This window comes from Anabrus simplex, chromosome 8 (genome assembly GCF_040414725.1).
Source record: "Anabrus simplex isolate iqAnaSimp1 chromosome 8, ASM4041472v1, whole genome shotgun sequence".
NCBI lineage: Eukaryota > Metazoa > Arthropoda > Insecta > Orthoptera > Tettigoniidae > Anabrus > Anabrus simplex.
The window spans coordinates 125,221,463-125,239,699 of NC_090272.1; the positions used below are offsets into that span (position 1 = coordinate 125,221,463).

At 38.4% G+C, this 18,237-nt stretch overlaps 1 protein-coding gene across 1 annotated transcript in view; it reads left to right on the top strand.

Annotated features, from left to right (window-relative positions):
* The window catches only part of LOC136878881 (uncharacterized), a 309,809-nt gene that overhangs the window by 133,017 nt on the left and 158,555 nt on the right, over positions 1-18,237 (top strand). Inside the window, exon 6 of the mRNA XM_067152445.2 lies at positions 2,995-3,174. Coding sequence (XP_067008546.1) covers positions 2,995-3,174 — 180 coding nt within the window. The remainder of the gene's footprint in view (positions 1-2,994; positions 3,175-18,237) is intronic.

Below are 18,237 nucleotides of genomic sequence, written 5' to 3' on the forward strand. Positions count from 1 at the left end.
TGGAGAAAGCTTTTCCTTGATTTGAGCCGTTGGGTTGCTGGATGGTACCCATGTAAAGTATGGGTTGACAGGTTCAGTGCAATAGATTTCTCCAGTCTGGATGCACACTCACGGTGAATATCTGGAGGTGGGATACCTGTTAGACAATAAATTTTATCAAGTGGTGTAGATCTCAAACATCCTGTAATGAGTCTGCAGGTTTCATTTAAGGCGACATTCACTTGATTAGCATGACTAGATCTACAACAGACAGGGCAGGCGTATTCTGGTGCTGAATAACAGAGGGCTATTGCTGATGTTCTTAAAAGGAGAGGATGCGTCCCCCAGGTTGAACCTGATAATTTCTGGATAATGTTGTTCCTTGCAAATACCTTTCTTTTGCTATTCGGACAGTGTGTTCTATAGTTTAGTGCTTGGTCAAGAGTTACTCCTAGTTTGGGAGTGAAGCAGTGTTCTAATATTTTACCTTCCCAAACCACTTGCAATTTTCTCGCTGTCTGTCGATTTTTTTTAGGTGGAAGGCACAGACTTGTGTTTTTGATGGGTTTGGTTTTAGTTGGTTCTCTTGGTAATAACCACTTAGAATTTGTAGAGCATAGGAGAGCTTCTCTTCAGCTAGTTCAAACATTTCATCTTGAGCTGCCAGAGCGACATTGTCTGCATAAATAAAGCTCTTTGTCCCTTGTGGGCGAGGCCGATCATTGGTGTAGATGTTTAAAAGTATAGGTGCTAACACACTCCCTTGTGGAAGGCCATTCTTTTAAGTTCCTCCATCTACTCCTCTGGCCTTGGAATTCAGCAAAAAACCTTCTGTTCTTTAGAAAGCACTCAATCATTTGGGTGAGTTTATGGTCCTTAGTTATACTGTGCACTTTACGAAGCAGTATATGGTGATTAACTGTATCGTAGGCTGATGTCAAGTCAACAAAAACTACTCCAGTGACTTTTGTTGTCTTCATAGCCGTCTTCTATATATTGTGTGAGGTGCAGTATTTGGGAAGTACAACTTTTCCCTGGTCAAAAGCCAGCTTGTTCTGGTATGAGTAATGGGTCTATCACTTCAGATAGTCTGTCCAGAATCATTCTAAGATTTTGGATAAATGGCACAACAAAGAGATTGGTCGGTAGTTCTTTGGATCACCTGCATTCTTGCCAGGTTTGAGTATTTCTATAACTCTTGCTTTTCTCCAGAATTTAGGAATTTTGCAATATTTGATGCAGTTGTTGAATAAGTCCAAGAGCCATTGCTTACTGACAGGACCATATTTTGAGTTGCTCAATACAAATGTCATCAAGGCCTGCCGCCTTACCATTTTTGCATTTATTCAGTGCTCTATCTAGATCTTCCATAGCAAAGCGGTTAGAGAGAATGCTGTTTTCCTGATTTTCTTCTTTTCGTTTTGATCCTCTGCTAGCTTTATTTGATTGCCGCTCTCCACGAGCTGACTAGCTATTTGGTTTGCAGGAACGTTACTATGTACTAAGGTCTTAGTTGTATCATTACTGAGGTGCCTAAGTAACCTCCACGCGTTGTAACTGTTTCTTCCCATATCCAGCTCTTCCATTAATTTAATCCATTGGTTACGTTTGGATTCTGAAATGGAAGAAATAACACGCTGTCCGCTGTGGATAGTCTTGTCACTGAAAGGATCTATTTTGAAAAGGTCTTGATATTCTTTCAGCAAAGTGGATGTTTCAGAGGTAAGACCTTGAATGTAACTGGTTCTACATCCTCTAGGAATAGCTTTTCTGGAGCAATGCCGGACAACTCCCAAGAACTCTTTATATGCCTCTGGAACGGGATCAATTGTTGTAATCCTCTCATCAAGCATTGTGGTGAACTTTTGCCAGTCTGCCTTCTTGAAATTGTACCTTCGCCTGAAGTACACGGTGTGTGGCCGGATTTCTGGTACCAACTGACACATAATTGGGCGGTGTTGTTTGTTAGGAATCGGTGTACAAATTGGTGACTTTATGCTTTGATTAGCATTAGTTACAAGCATGTGACAGGTAGATTACAATAGAGGAGGAACCAGTTGAAGTCTTAACAATTTTGGTACCTTAAAATAACAGTCCTAAAAAAAAAAAGTTTACCAACTCCCAAAACAAAAGTTTCTCTGACAATTACTTTGTTTTTAGTCCACCAGATATCATTAGCAAATAGATGGCAGAGCCATCTCACCATCGAAGAAAAAAGTTTTTGAATTTTTTAAAATTCTTGTCCGCTGGCATAGATGCCCATAGAGAAGGCCCGCAGTTTAAGTAGCCTGGGAAGGTGTACCTCTTATACAATTATTATTACTGTATTATTATTAACTGTCATCCAAAAATATTGTTCTTTTCAGTAACAATTAATGAAAAATAGAGCAGAAAAATGCTGGGCGGGGGTGGGGGGTGTTATGTAAATTTTCTTTTGCTGATTGATATGAAACCACAGTTAATTGCTTTTCTGCCTCCTTTCTAATTTTCAGCCTAAATCATCATCTTGTGTACCCAGTGTCTGACTGCCACCTTCGAATCCCAAGCAGTTAATGTGTGATTGATTGATTGATTGATTGATTGATTGATTGATTGACCAATCCTGGCAAGATTAAGGCCAGTTGGCTTTCTCTTATATATAACCAGTCTAATGCACTGTTTACAAAGTTCTTGACTATGTACTGTATGTACATACCTACATTAATATTACATATTGACTGAAATTATTAAAATAACATTTATATTCACTATAAATAGACATGAATATTATGTCTTACCTACTAAACAATATTAAATTTTATTACTAAATTGAAGAGGATTGTTGCATCATGTGATTCAGATTCCTTTAAAACTATTCAAATGGATAGTTCTGTAGCATATAACCACGTAATTTCTTATTAACTTATGTACTTATGTTGTTTTAATTAAGGCCTCAAATCTTTTCTCTTGTCAGTGTTATTTCTCTGTTACTTTCTCTGTGCAATACTTAAGCAGTTATAATTTTTTATTTTCCAGGCTCGTGATCTGGAACGTGGTGTTGAAATAGTGATTGCCACTCCAGGTCGTTTGATTGATTTTCTGGAAAGAGGTACTACCAACCTTCGTCGTTGTACATATCTTGTTTTGGATGAAGCAGATCGAATGTTGGATATGGGCTTTGAGCCACAGATTCGCAAGATAATTGAGCAGATTAGGGTATGAAACTGTGTCCTATTCCTTATTACATTTATGTACTTGTAAATAATATGGGGTTTATCTACCAGGATCTTCTTCAGACCAATAACAAAGATTTTATTGGCAACTGTCTCTCCATAGTAACCAGACTCAAGATAGAGAGACCCTGTTAGAAATGTAGTTGATTTCGGGGCCGCCAGAGTCAAGGAAAAAGATGTTTCATGAGTTAATTAATGGAGGGTAACCAAGATCTACTCAGTATATAGCCGTCACCTTTGTTAAAATTATTTGGGTGTTTAGCAATTTCAGTTGCCTCACGAATAGCTCTAGGTATAAAATGCTTGTTTATAAATGACAGAATGTGCATCAAAAATGATTTGATGGTCATTATGTTTGTCATATTCTGCCACAGCAGACTTCTCTGACTGGCAATGACAAGTGCCTGGGATGTTCCTTAACCCTCATTGTTACCTTCCTACATGTTTGGCCAACATAAACTGATCCACAGGAGCAAGTAATCATATATATTCCAGCACAGTTTAACAGATTGCAAGCAATTTCCTATGATGATATTAGGCTTAAAATTGGTCTTGATATTGTGCCTTCTGAGAATATTGTCAATCCTGTCTGTGATAGATAGTATGCATGGTGTCGTGACGCGCCCCCTTTCATGTCTCAGTGCCGAGCGAACAGACTTGAGCGAGTCTCGTTCTAAGACCTCCGAGGCTAAGGATATTGAGTATTGATCTAGAGTTTTTATGATCATGTAACAGTGGCAAGCAGTTATAGTGTTTCAAATGTTGAGTAATAATTTTATTAAGTGGGTGAGAGTTATAAGTATTCAAAAGCATAAGGCTTCATAAGAGTTCTACTTGAAGCAAGCTGGTGCAGCTCAAGTCATTGGGTGTAATGTTGTGCAATAGTCAGCTACATGGCTTCAGAGTAAAACAGAAAACGCAAAAGAAAGTTCTGTAAGTGTTTCTAGAAGCGAATTGAAGCAAATATCGCATAGATTGACACAGTAAGAAACAAATTGTTCGAGTGAATTTGATGACACTCCCCCATCAGTTAGTGGGAGGATTTTGTAAACCATTCAGACTAGAAAAGTCTTACTTCTACAAAAGTAGGGAGGGAAAGCTTCGAGAAACATTGAACGTAAGATATAGGGAATGATACTTCGACAGATCGGAGAGAATTTGGCTGACTAGCGTGATATCAACGTGTGTATGTGGCTGAGTGCCAAAAGGGAGAAACTGTATCGGATTACGCGAGGCAGTGAAGGAAACGCTGTGTACAGCATAGTTAGCAGGTTGCTAATGCTAAGACTTGGGCTGCAACGACACGAACATCGAATTGTTTGACAAGAGGGCCGACTGTCATAGCCAGCCTATCCTATCAGTAAACATAACCTTGTAGTCAAAACTGTTTGGGAGATAAACTATTCTGTTCGACGACAGAGTTTTAGGGTGTTGTGTTCAAATCCCAGAGCTACACATCCATGTGAACTAAACATCACATGACTCAACGCGACTACGGTATCGTGGGCGCAGAGAAGAAGTCAAGAGAGAAGTCGACGCAGAAGAATGGCAAGAAGGCCTCAAAGTACACGAATCATTTGACAGTGTGTGTTTTGGCTTAGGATGTAGCACTACGTCAATCTGTTTCCTTGAGGGCCTATACTACGACAGCCAGATAAAAGTACGGTATAAATTTATTTTGCAGTTTGGACATTTATCTGGAAGTTCGGTTGAAAACGCGTACTACGACTTTTGTTTATGTGCAATCTGGAAAAATATTCTCGAGTATAGCTATTCCGAAGTTGGAGAGGCTGTTAACGCTCTTATCTGGGAGTTCGCTCCTATCGGGGACGCTACTGTAAAGAATCAAGATGGCTACACATCAAGATGAATCTACATCTGCATGATGCTGTGCGAAATTAAGTTGTTACAATGTAATCTATGTATATATTTATAAAGTATGTCATGCTTCCTGTCCAGCCATCACAGAATTCTTAAAAGATTCCTCAATCTAGCATGTTGTTGCTACTGACTATATAACTTGCACACAAGCAAGAGCTTAGCAAGCTTTACGGGTAGCCGTGGTCGTTAGGGCAACATCGTTTGGTAGTATGCAGTTCTTTGTGGGTTCGAGTCTCAGTAGCGTAATATTTTTTTACCCTCTAAATGTTAGTCTGTAGGGTACTAGAGGCGATTGTACACATTTCTTAATCATTAGAATGCGTGTCAAAAGCGTGGGTTCTATTCCAAATCTATCCGCGACGCACATATGGAGTAAAGGTATACGGCGTTGTTCATGGCGATTCGTCCGTCGAGTGAAGATGTTAAGGAGGTTATATTTCTTTGACTTCATAACAACTTGCTACTAAGTATTTACACTAAAGTGAGCTAAATGCTTGCCAGTTACTATTCTCACATTGTATTGAAAAGAAAGAAACTAACTACTTATTCAATGAGCAAGCAATAAATTGAATTAATAATCAAATTAATGATCCTATGCTGCATCAGTGGCATTAATAACGAATATAAACTTTACTTTCGCCGTAACGCGCATCATCGTAAATAGTACTAGACAAAAAAATATACATAACCTGAATCTTAACTTTTGCGTCCAGGTTACATTTTCAGTCTTTTTATTTTCTATAACAATTTCGTTACATAGTTAATTAATTTTAACATTTCTTCGTATGTGTAGATTTCAGTCCTAATTCTGTTTTTGACCTGAACTTTCACATTATAGCTTAATAAGAGTCTGATATTGGATTCTAGCAATACAATTTCAAAAGGAATAGGGCTAAACAAACTAAAACACCAGGAAACACGTACACCACCGCGCTAAATTTCACTATATTTTCAGTAACCTTATTACCAACCCAATGAAAATGTTACATCTTCCGCATTACAATACCGCAGTTAAAATCCGTTGGTAGTACGCAAGAAAATATTTAACTTCTAGTTAGCATAACTGCAGCCTACGTATCTGGCTGTTTACCTGACAGTCGCAGTACAGGCCCTGAGTAGCCTTGGCTCAAGAATATTCTGGTTAGGAACTCAAGTTCACCATTTAATTTATCCTCCTCATGAATCTTCCTTGCTTGGCTGATAAGGGTGTTAAGCACAGCACTCTTTTGGCAACGATGGTGATGAGAGGACCCATGAAGATATATAGTATGGATGGGTTTACAGTAAATCGAATGACCTAAAGTTCCATCTGATTTCCTAGAAAGCATAACATCCAAGAAGAGCAAACATCCTCCAAGGTAAATTTAATGTTACCGGGCAAGTTGGCCATGTGGTTAGGGGCGCGTGCATCTGGGAGGTAGTGGGTTCGAACCCCACTGTCGGCAGCCCTGAAGATGGTTTTCCATGGTTTCCCATTTTCACACCAGGCAAATGTTGGGGCTGTACGTTAATTAAGGCCACGGCCGCTTCCTTTCCATTCCTAAGCCTGTCCTATCCCACCATCGCTATAAGACCTATCTGTGTCGGTGCGACGTAAAGTAAAAAAAAAAAAATGTTTGGATGTGTGCTGTCCAAGTGTTCCAAAAACACGCGTAATTAATGTTCACCATGGGACTAGATAACAAATGTGTCATAGACATATCTCAACCAGATGGAAGGCTTAAGCGTGCAAGATTGAAGACAACGCTCTTCAAAATCTTGCATATAGAAATTAGTGATGTCTGGTGCCAATGATGGTCCCATGGCACCACCATCCATTTGTTCATATATTGTACCATTAAAACTGAAATATGTGGTGGTAAGGACAAGGTGAAACATTAACAATGTTGCCAGGAATGATTTTATCCAATAGAGACAAGGTGTCCATGATTGGAACCCTGGTGAATAGATACAACATCAAAACTGACTAGAATACCTCTAGGAGAGACATGCAAATTGGATAAAATGCCAATAAACTGTGATGAATTCTTGATGGATGCCCCATTATCTTTATATGGCTTGAGAAGTTCTCCAAGGTATTTGACCAGGTTGTATGTAGGGGAACCTATACTATTGACAGTAGGACTAAGGGAAACTCCATCTTTATGGATCTTAGAAAGGGAACTGCGGAAGACTGCAGTCATTGGAAATGGAGACAGCAGTATGTAAAATGAAAACCAGAAGTCTGCAGGACTGGCTGAGCTCAGTGTAGACATGATCAAAGCCCTTTAAGATCCTTGAATACAATTGTTGTACAGAGTACTAAATAAAATTTGGGAAGAAAAGGCAAGGCATGATCATTCCACTATTTAAGAAAGGTGATGGAAACTATAGAGGTTACACTTCTATCTCATGGATTAAAAATATATGAAGAGAAAATATATGCAGAGAAGAATCAGAAAATTTGTTGAGCCTAAACTTGAGGAAGAAAACATGGATTTAGACCAAACAGATCAACCCTAGACTTCATTTTTCTAAAAAATATTGCTCCTTGAAAAATATTGGGATAAGAATAGAATGGTTATAGTTGTATTCTTGGATATTGAGAAGGCATATGGTCACGTACCATGTAAGCACATAAAATGAGTAAAGAAGTAGAATCAGAGATAAGGCTTTTTGTGGATGATGTTACTGTATTCTGTATAGTGTAATAAATAAGTTACAAGATTGTGAGCAACTGCAAAATGACCTCAGTAATGTTGTGAGATGGACAGTATGCAATAGTATGATGATAAATGGGGTTAAAAGTCAGGTTGTGAGTTTCACAAATAGGAAAAGGCCTCTCAATTTTAATTACTGCATAGATGGGGTGAAAGTTCATTATGGGAATCATTGTATGTACCTCGGTGTTGTTATAAGGAAAGATCTTCATTGGGGCAATCACATAAATGGGATTGTAAATAAAGGGTACAGATCTCTGCACATGGGTATGAGCGTGTTTAGGGGTTGTAGTAAGGATGTAAATGAGAAGGCATATAAGTCTCTGGTAAGACCCCAAATACGGTATGGTTCCAGTGTATGGTACCCTCACCAGGATTACTTGATTCGAGAACTGGAAAAAAATCTGAAGAAAAGCAGCTCAATTTGTTCTGGGTGATTTCTGACAAAAAGAGTAGCGTTACAAAAATGTTGGAAAGTTTGGGCTGGGAAGACTTAGAAGAAAGGAGAGGAGCTGCTCGACTAAGTGGTGTCTTAAATTAAGGTTTAATGGTCCACCCAATCAATACACTTCACTTTATAAATTTATTGCTTTTTCTGTGTAATTTAAGACTTCTTCAGCCATAGCGTCTTGTAACATATTACGATACATCATTGTTGCTGTCTAATAATTTTAAAAATGGAAGAACCCATGACCTCTACGAACTGTTTGAGAAACCACTAAAGACAATAAACACTATTTTTTATAAAATTGTGTATCACTTCTTGTAAAAATTCTTCCTTCACATGTTAAAATTTGAATGATACTTCTATAAAAATGACATGCAGGGCCCTTTGGATATGGTAAGGTAAACCCAGAAGGCGAATTGTTGGTGAATTTTTGCATGAGGAACCAAATGACTGCTGGAAACACCTGGTTTAGGAAGAAGAACAGTCAGAAGATTACAAGGTATGGTTGGGGAGACAGACGAACAAAGACCATGATTGATTATATAATCATTGAGAAAGAACACCGGAAGAATCTTTTAGATGTTACAGCCATGCCTGAAGAAGCCTTTGGTGGAGATCATAGAGTTGTGATAGGAAAATGGAAAGTGGGAAAGACGACCAAAAAAAAAAAAAAAAAAAGAGAGAAATTAAGAACTGCTGAGAAGAGAGGAAAGAATGAAAGTATGGAATTTGAAGGAGAAAAGCATACAAGAAGAATTTCAAAGGGAAATTATACCCTTGGTGCCCAGGACGGAGATGGGGAATGTTGAAGATGAATGGAAAAGATTTAAGGAAGCACTGGTTGGATGTGCAGAAAAGGTATGTGGTAGAATATCAGGAAATGTGAAAGACAAAGAGACACACTGGTGGAATGATAGGGTAAAGATCAAGGTGAAGGAAAATAAAATGGCATGGAAAGTATGGAAAACATCTAAGACTGAAGAAAGTAGAAGGAAATATGTGGAGGCAAAGAATTTGACCAAGTAAGTAGTGGAGGAAGAAAAAAGGAAAAGCTGTGCCTTATTCACACAGAAATTGAGAGATGATATGCAGGGCAGCAAGAAATTACTGTACGGTATCTTAAGAAACAAAAAGAGAGATAAAGTAAACACATTTGTGAAGGATGAAGGCGGCATAATATTAACAAAGCCAGAAGAAATAAGAAATAGATGGAGAGAGTATATTCAGAAGTTGCTGAACATAAGAACTGATGAGTCATTCAATGGACGGCCAGGGGCAATTACTTGATGAAGAAATGGATAGAGAAATTACAAGGAATGAAATTGAAATGGCAGTAAGAAAGATACGGATCTATATGATGAAGTTTGTAAATTGTAAGTAGTATGTTCCGAGCTGTCAGTGGAGAGATGGCATGGAACGACATTAGTAGACAAATAAGTCTGAGTGGTGTCTTTAAATGTAGGAAAGATCACAATATGGAGATGAAGTTGGAATTCAAGAGGACAAATTGGGGCAAATATTTGTTTATAGGAAGGGGAGTTAGGGATAGGAATAACTTACCAGTAAATTTCCAATTTCTGTGAAATCATTTAAGAAAAGTCTAGGAAAACAACAGGTACATAATCTTCCACCTGGGCGACTGCCCTAAATGCAAATCAGTAGTGATTGATTGATTGATTGATTGATTGATTGATTGATTGAGCACATATGGGAATGCTTGAGATGTAAAGAAGTGCTAGATGAGATTATGGCTTGAGTAAAACTACTACAGTATATTGAGAGACAAAGAGGTGTGTAGAAATTCAAGGAGGCATGTAAAGTTTTTTGAAACCAATGGTGGAGTCCAACAAGAAATTTGTCTATCTCCACTGTTCTTCATTGTTATAATGGATGAGATTATCAAACCAGTGAAAGGAAAGGGAAGGATCATACATCAAATGCACTTGTATTTGCTGATATTATGTTAGGGGCGAGACAGAAGTCGAAGAACTAGATCTTTGGCAAGAAGAATTTGAACCAAAACTGTTGGTTTAGTGACGTCAAAATTCTGAAGCAGTCAGTCTGTGAGTACAAAATAAAGAAATATTAGTAACTTACAATTCTTAGGGAGCTTGGTTGCTTCTGACAATATCATAAACTGATAAATAGGCAATAGGATATAAGCTGCATCAAAATTCTACCATTCTGTTTGTCAACTACTTTGGGATAATACATTTCCCGAAGCTTCCAAGCTCACACTATACAGAACATACCTTGTACCAATTCTGATATACGGATTGGAAGTAGCAACATTGGGTGACATGAATAAACTGGAGACGTATCTGATGTCTCAGCAGTGACCTTTGCTCCTTGAGACACAGCTCATTAACGGATTCTCTCGGAGACACATCTCCAAATGTATATGAATAAACTGGAGTTTAGTCTCTCTGAATGGAGACTGGTCTCAGAATTTCTTGAGACAGCCCAGAAGGTGACTCACGCCGATAGAATCAGGCTGAAAACGTGATGGAGTTTATGATGGTTTTGCAACGGAGAAGAAAAATTTATAAACCACGAAGAAATTCTCTCAAACATGATTATAAAGATCTCTACCGTTACCGGAAAGAAAATGTGGACTGGTTAGCACATTTTCTGGAGCGAATACACGAGACATTCATATAACAATATCAAGATGATGACGATGATAGCCATTTGCGATAGGATTTACATGCATCATAAAGTCTAAAATGTTCAAAATCAAACCAGAAATATGCAAAACCATGCAACATACAATTCTAATAATTTTCTTTGTAATTATTAAATTAATTTAATTATTCTTAATCTATTCTACATTTGTGATTTTTTCTGTACGTTGACATTTTTTCTATTCACAAAATACGACTAACATTTTATAAATAAAATTAATTCACAATCACGGAAAAGGCCAAAACAATACATAGCTATGTTTAAGATATGACTTACAATTATTCAAGGTTTTCATTATTCACTTTGTCCTGCTCCTTAGCTGAATGGTCAGCGTGGTACTTTTCGGTTCAGGGGGCCCCCGGGTTTGATTCGCTGTCGGGTCAGAGATTTTAACCTTAAATCCTCAACATTCCTGCAACTCACACTCAACACTATCCTCCACTACAATAACACGGCAGATGACACCCATCCTTGTCAGAGGGTCTGCCTTACAAGGACTGTACCAGGCTAGAAATAGCCACACGAAATTATTACCTATTCTTTCTTGTTTCGTTTCGGCCAACTAAGGACCACGTCATTTCAACTGTTTCCCTTGAGCTTTAATGTTGGTCCAGTACTCCTTCGTATACGGTGTTGCTCCTTTCGTTCTTCCGTCCATGCCTTTCCAGTTTTCATCTTCGGCTTTGGTAGGAAACTCTGATGTTCTTGTAGTTTTTTCTTAAGTGGGGACACGCTCCTGGATATCTTCAAATGAGATTCCAATCTCCTGCAGATCTTTCTGTACCTCACTCAACCATGCCCCCTTTGCCTTTTTCTCTTGGAGGAAAGTGAAAATGCGGTTGGTTAACCGTGTTGAATTCATTCGGGCCTTGTATCTTATTATTATTATTATTATTATTATTATTATTATTATTATTATTATTATTATTATTAATCACATTTTGATATCTGGAAGGATATTTTTTCAAATCTGAAAATTATCGCTCTCTATCACATGTTGGCCAAATGGTATTGAACGAATGTGCGAGTATCTTTGGTCCTGGTGTAAGCTATCCCATTTATGTTTAAGTGCCGTAAAATTCCCTGCCCATTCCTTTTTCGATTGCACTGTTTCTAAGTTTATTTAAAAGTTTCAGTCGGCGGCTCGTGCCCTCGAAAAAAAAAATGCTGTAACTGGTTTCACAACATTTAACAGATTCGCACAATGACGTTATTCGGCCAATGATTTGCTGCCTCTATGAGTGCTGCTCTTTCTCAACCATCGCACCAAAATCTCATTTGCGCCGAATACTACGAGGGAAGCATTTGGTTTGGATCAGACAGATTTCGATGAAACTTCCATGAATTGTCAATCTACCTGTCGTAAATTTATTGCTAATATTCACTTTGTCATAAAATCAACGACATTGTTATAATTAATTGCTGAAGAACAGCTGGGTGGTTTGCAGCTGTATTGACCTCGCGTATGCACTGTAGAAATGCACTGATAGTTCTATTTTAAAGTTACATTAAACATTGCGCTATAGAGTAAAAATTAGATTTTGACAACATGAACAGAATGTCTTGCTCATCAAACCCATTTTACTAACATGCACAGTACATGAATATTTCAAAATATTAGGCTTTTAATACTTCTTTGTCGTTTACAATTGAGGCTAAAATATGTAATATGAAATCCTCATCATTTGTATATAAACTTGCATGTTATAAATAGCCTTAAACTTTCGGATTCTTGTTGAGAGTGATTCATTTTGTAACACTGCGGGTAACCTATATAACAACGTCAATCATGCAGCGATGTTCTGATGTCTTAGGGCCGGTTCTACCATCTGCTGGTAAAGTGGCTGGCAGCTGCCCGGGAGGTAAACTACCTGGAGGTGTAAATCGGCTGGTACTTTGGCTTGCGTCCAACCACCTCCGCGCAAGCGCTAGGTAGCTACCCGGAGCTAGACACCGATATACGAAGTTAGCTAGACTGATTTTCAGCGATTTCTCGCTTTCGAGTGTGGTGCTATCTATCGTCAGATGCATGAAACCCATTTCGATTGTCTTATTTCCCTGTGCTTGCGTCTGCTGATTATCACCAAAAAGCCTAATAAGGGGAGTCTTAAGAGTTATGGACAACGATTCATGTCAAGCTTTCGTGATTTTAATCTATGATCTTCAATATCAATACCTAATTGGGATTAAAATCTCGAGATTACATTTTCTTACGCCAGTTATAACCTGCCATGCAAGGCAGCGTTTTTGAAAGGTATTCTCGTAGTAGACTGGTCAAGTCGCTCGCTCTGTAATAGAAGGTACGCAGGTTTTCATCGTATTTCTAATTTACATTTTAAAGTGTATTTTCGTTCCCTGCCGTTGTTCTTAATTCTCTTTTACGCGCTTCCATATACGTATATATACACACACATCTTCTTTACAGACTTATTGCCTTTGAGCATTCTATCTGCAGGCTTCTGTGAATTGATTAAGTATCTCCGCGATGCTCTATTTGCAACTAGTTCTGTGACCTCGTTTAGTTCCAGATGCTTCCATTTATTGATAAAGCATTTCAATTTTTAACTTTATGAAGATAAAGTTGGAAGGTACTGTAAATGTAAAGAACTAATCGGGATAAATATCCATTCATAGGAAGATTAATTCGGGAATGGAATAGTTTCCAATTTCTTTGAAATAATTTACAAGACTATGTAAACAACTAATAGGGAATCTGCTACCTGGGCGACAGTCCTATATGCTATTAATCATAACATCACTTGCTATAGGTAGCATACATATAAAGCAATTTTCCTAGTAGACATAATATTGTGATAAGAACGTATGAAAAGAGGCATACAGATTAACACAACGCTAATAATGGAAATAAAAAAGATTCGTCATAATAAAGACTCGAACCTCCACACTTCGTATTACGAAGCGTACGTGTTAACCACTACGCTACGAAAACGCTTGAGTTATGTAGGATACATACTGTAATATATATATCGTGTCCGAAAACTGAAAAAGCAGAAAATTAAAGCCCATTTGAAATGATTTCCAAATAGATTTTGATTTTACATCCTTTTAGAGTTTCTTTACGAAAGCTTGACGTATAAAATGTGTTCCCTGCGCTACCGATGCGAGAGGCTGGTGTGACCATTGCAACTAAAGGGAAGCATTAATGTTCAAAATCCTGCAATACAATATCTATCACTGTTACAATATACTGCTTTTTTCAGTATACTAAGCTAATTTGAGTTGCATATCACCAGAAATACAGCTAATAATGTTCAGCTCTCAGAACTTGCCCGGCAGGTAAAGTCTTATCGGGCCCTCGAAGTGGCCGAGAAATTACGCGCCGGGTAACGACGATTTATGCTGCCGATAGCGCTACCTGGGAGTGGTCGGACGGAAACATCCTTTTGCGCGGAGGGCAAATTACGCGCTACTTTACCAGTAGGTGGTAGAACCGGCCCTTAATTGATCATCCTACCACGTTTCATTGAAATCGCTTCCATCTACACACCACGTTCCATTTAAAACTGGAGCAAAAATTTACTGTCAATAAATACCGGTACGAAAATGTTATTTCACGGCAGAACGGTTATCACCATTGAGTTCCGGATGTCTTAGCTCATCATGTTACTAAGTTCCATTGCAATTTGTCCAGTCCAAATCAAACAACTCCCTTGTTAGTTATATTCGTTAATGAATGTGGATAGCATTTTGTATTAGTTCTATGTTTTGTAAGTTTGAAATTTAGACAGTTTATGCAACAGTATATAGGTATTGGTTGTATATTATATACCGGGTGAGTTGGCCGTGTGGTTAGGGGCGCGCGGCTGTGTGCTTACATCCGGGAGGTAGTGGGTTCAAGCCGCACTGTCGGGAACCCTGAATATCGTTTTCCGTGGTTTCCCATTTTCACACCAGGCAAATGCTGGGGCTGTACTTTAAGGCCACGGTCGCTTCCATCCCACTCCTAAACCTATCCCATCTTCGCCATAAGACCTATGTCGGTGCGACGTAAAACAAATTGTAGAAAAAGTACAATATATGGAGAAACACCCCTAGCTATGCACAGGTATGATCAATAAACTCCTCATATTCGTGAAGAATGAAGTACGAAGCGTGTTTAAAAAGTGTTTGAATGACTTTCAATGACCGCAGAAAATTATGCTTTTGTATGTGGTTCCTGAATGTGATGATAAACACAATATAACTTCTTACACAATATCTTGAAGGAAACTTACAAGAAAAGAAACCTTAAATCAGTCGTTTCAAGCTGGGGTTCAAGTATACCAAGTGTACAAGCCACTACGTTTATGTAAGCCTAGAAAGAATTGAAAAAAGAACTAGTGATTATTGAATATTGATTAATACGAAAGGTAGCCTATAGTTTGCAGAATAGGCTCCCAAGTTAAACATAACTGAAGAAGAAGAAAAGTCTGTCAAGAACTATTCTAAATGAAAAAAATATCGGTGGGTGTTCCATTTTGGTTGTACTTGTTTGTTCTGCTCTTTTCTCCCTTTCATGTAAAAGATTTTCCATTTGCAGTTGCAAAATCTCTTTTTGCACTGAAATGAGTTCTTCTGTTTTTTTCGAGAACACACTGTCGCTTTTCAATCTTTTTTGCTTGTAAATCTAACACTTTCATCTGTTCCAACAAAACCCCTTTTTGTAGTAATTCACTCGTCAGCTGACAGATACCAGAGCCAGTGTGCGAGACTCATCTCGAGCGGAAGGAGACAAATCTCGTTAGCGAGAAACAAACTTTATTCACATACATGACGAGTTCTGTCTCGCAAGTGACTTCCGTCTTAATCCTCCTTCGAGACTTGTCTCCGAGTTGCATCTCATTTTTATTCATATCACCCATTGGCTAGACCTGCAAGAAGTTGCCTATAGGCCACTGAAATGAAATTCCTTTCGTTCTTTTCTCCAAAAGACAAAGAGAGACAAAATAAGGAATGAGAATATCCAGCAACAACTTGGATTGGACACGAGTCTGTTGGAAACCTTAGAATTAAGCAGATTATAATAGTATGGACGTATGAGAAAGATGGCTTCAGTTAGGAATATTGTTGGTAAGAGGCCCAGAGGGAGACTTGGCGATAGTTGGGAAAAGTAAATTTTCAAATATCTTGCAAAACATGATGTAAATTGGCAGCAAAAATCAGAACATCAGCTGGGATGAGCAGGACAAACTGGAGGAGGCTTGTAAACACCTGCACTTGGCTTGCTGGAGCAGTGAAATGATGATGATGATGATGATGATGATGATGATAATGATGATTGAGTTAGTTAGTTTAGTTAACGTAAGAAATTTCATTTTTCCATATTGAACCAAGAATTACAATAAATAAATAAATAAATAAATAAATAAATAAATAAATAAATAAATAAATAAATAAATAAACTTGATATTTCAACCTATTCAGTTACAATTTTAATGCAGTTATTCATTTACAACATATTAAATATCACAGGACTAGTTTCTTTTTTTTGTTTTTTTTGCTAGTTGTTTTACGTCTCACCGACACAAATAGGTCTTACGGCGACGATGGGACAGGAAAGGGCTAGGAGTGGGAAGGAAGCGGCCGTGGCCTTAATTAAGGTACAGCCCCAGCATTTGCCTGGTGTGAAAATGGGAAACCACGGAAAACCATTTTCAGGGCTGCCGACAGTGGGGTTCGAACCTACTATCTCCCGAATACTGGATACTGGCCGCACTTAAGCGACTGCAGCTATCGAGGACTAGTTTCAACGCGTACTTGCGTCATCTTCAGCTGTTATCGGAAAATTTCAAATTTTTCATATTTAGCCCCCCTTCCGACCCATCAAATATCGGACTGAAATTTCTTATTAAACCCTTCCAGATGAGCTAGGAACTTGAAATTCGGCAATATGATAGCTATTATTCCATATCCCAAGGAAAAATTCCAAAAAGTTCAAATTTTTCATATTTAGCCCCCACCGAATCAAAATATCATATAATAATAATATTTATTTTACGTCCCACTAATTACTCTTTTACGGTTTTCGGAGACGCCGAGGTGCCAGAATTTAGTCCTGCAGAAGTTCTTTTACGTGCCAGTAATTCTACCGACATGAGGCTGATGTATTTGAGCACCTTCAAATACCACCGGACTGTGCCAAGTTCGAACCTGCCAAGTTGGTGCCAGAAGGCCAGCGCCTTAACCGTCTGAGCCACTCAGCCCGGCAATCAGAATATCGGACTCAAATTTCGTGTTACACCCTTCCACCAAATCAAATTATTGGACTCAAATTTCGTGTTACACCCTTCCAGCCGGCAATCTGATACCTGTTAGCCTGTAACCCATGGATAAAATCCGGAAAGTTCAAATTTTTCATATTTAGCCCCCCCCCGCTCAATCAAATCATCGGACTAAAATTTCGTGCTAGACCCTTCCAGCCAGCAATCTGATACCTATGAAGCTGTAATCCAAGGAATAATTCCAAAAAGTTCAAATTTTTCATATAGCCCCCGCCCGAATCAAAAATATCTGACTCAAATTTTGGGTTAGACCCTTCCAGATGAGGTAGGAACTTGAAATTCGGCAATCTGATAACTGTTAGGCTGCAACCCAAGGAAAAATTCCAAACAGTTCCAATTTTTCATATTTAGCCTCCACCCCGCCCAATCAAAATCCTCTGCCCCCTCCCCCCAAGCAATATGGTGGACGCCATAATGCAGTGCCCTACAAAATTAAAATTGGGCAATGCTCTAGCTCCAAGCCTGTAACCGACATAGAAATTGCAACAAGTTCAAGTTTTAAAAATCTTACCCACAAAAAAAAAAAAAAAAAAAAACAAATTATGAAGCCAAATTTAATTACTGTGCAGACTTTCGTTTCGAGCTATCTTGTGGTTGAACGGTAATTGCTATCATAAATGGATTGCACTTTCTGATGTTAAAATGAAGTGATCTACAACTCTGGTCCTAAGACTTCTTGTCGTATCTCGACCCTTTCTACCTTAGACTGAGCTTCATTTTCCCGGTTTTGGTCAATTTTGTTCAGTCTCCATTATTTTTTGATTCACTCACTCATAGGACAGACAGATACACGCAATTCAGCAGTCTGATAGCTATTAGGCTGAAACCCATGGAATTTTCCAAAACGTTCAAATTTTGCAGTCCCCCCCCCCCAATCAATCTAAATATCGGACTCACATTTCGTGTTAAACCCTTCCACATAAATTTGAAGGTTGAAATTCGTCAGCCTGATAGATATTGGGCTGTAAGCGAAGGAAAAATTCCAACACGCTCCAATTTTCACATTTACTCCCCCCCTACCTAATCAAAGTATCGGACTCAAATTTCGGGTT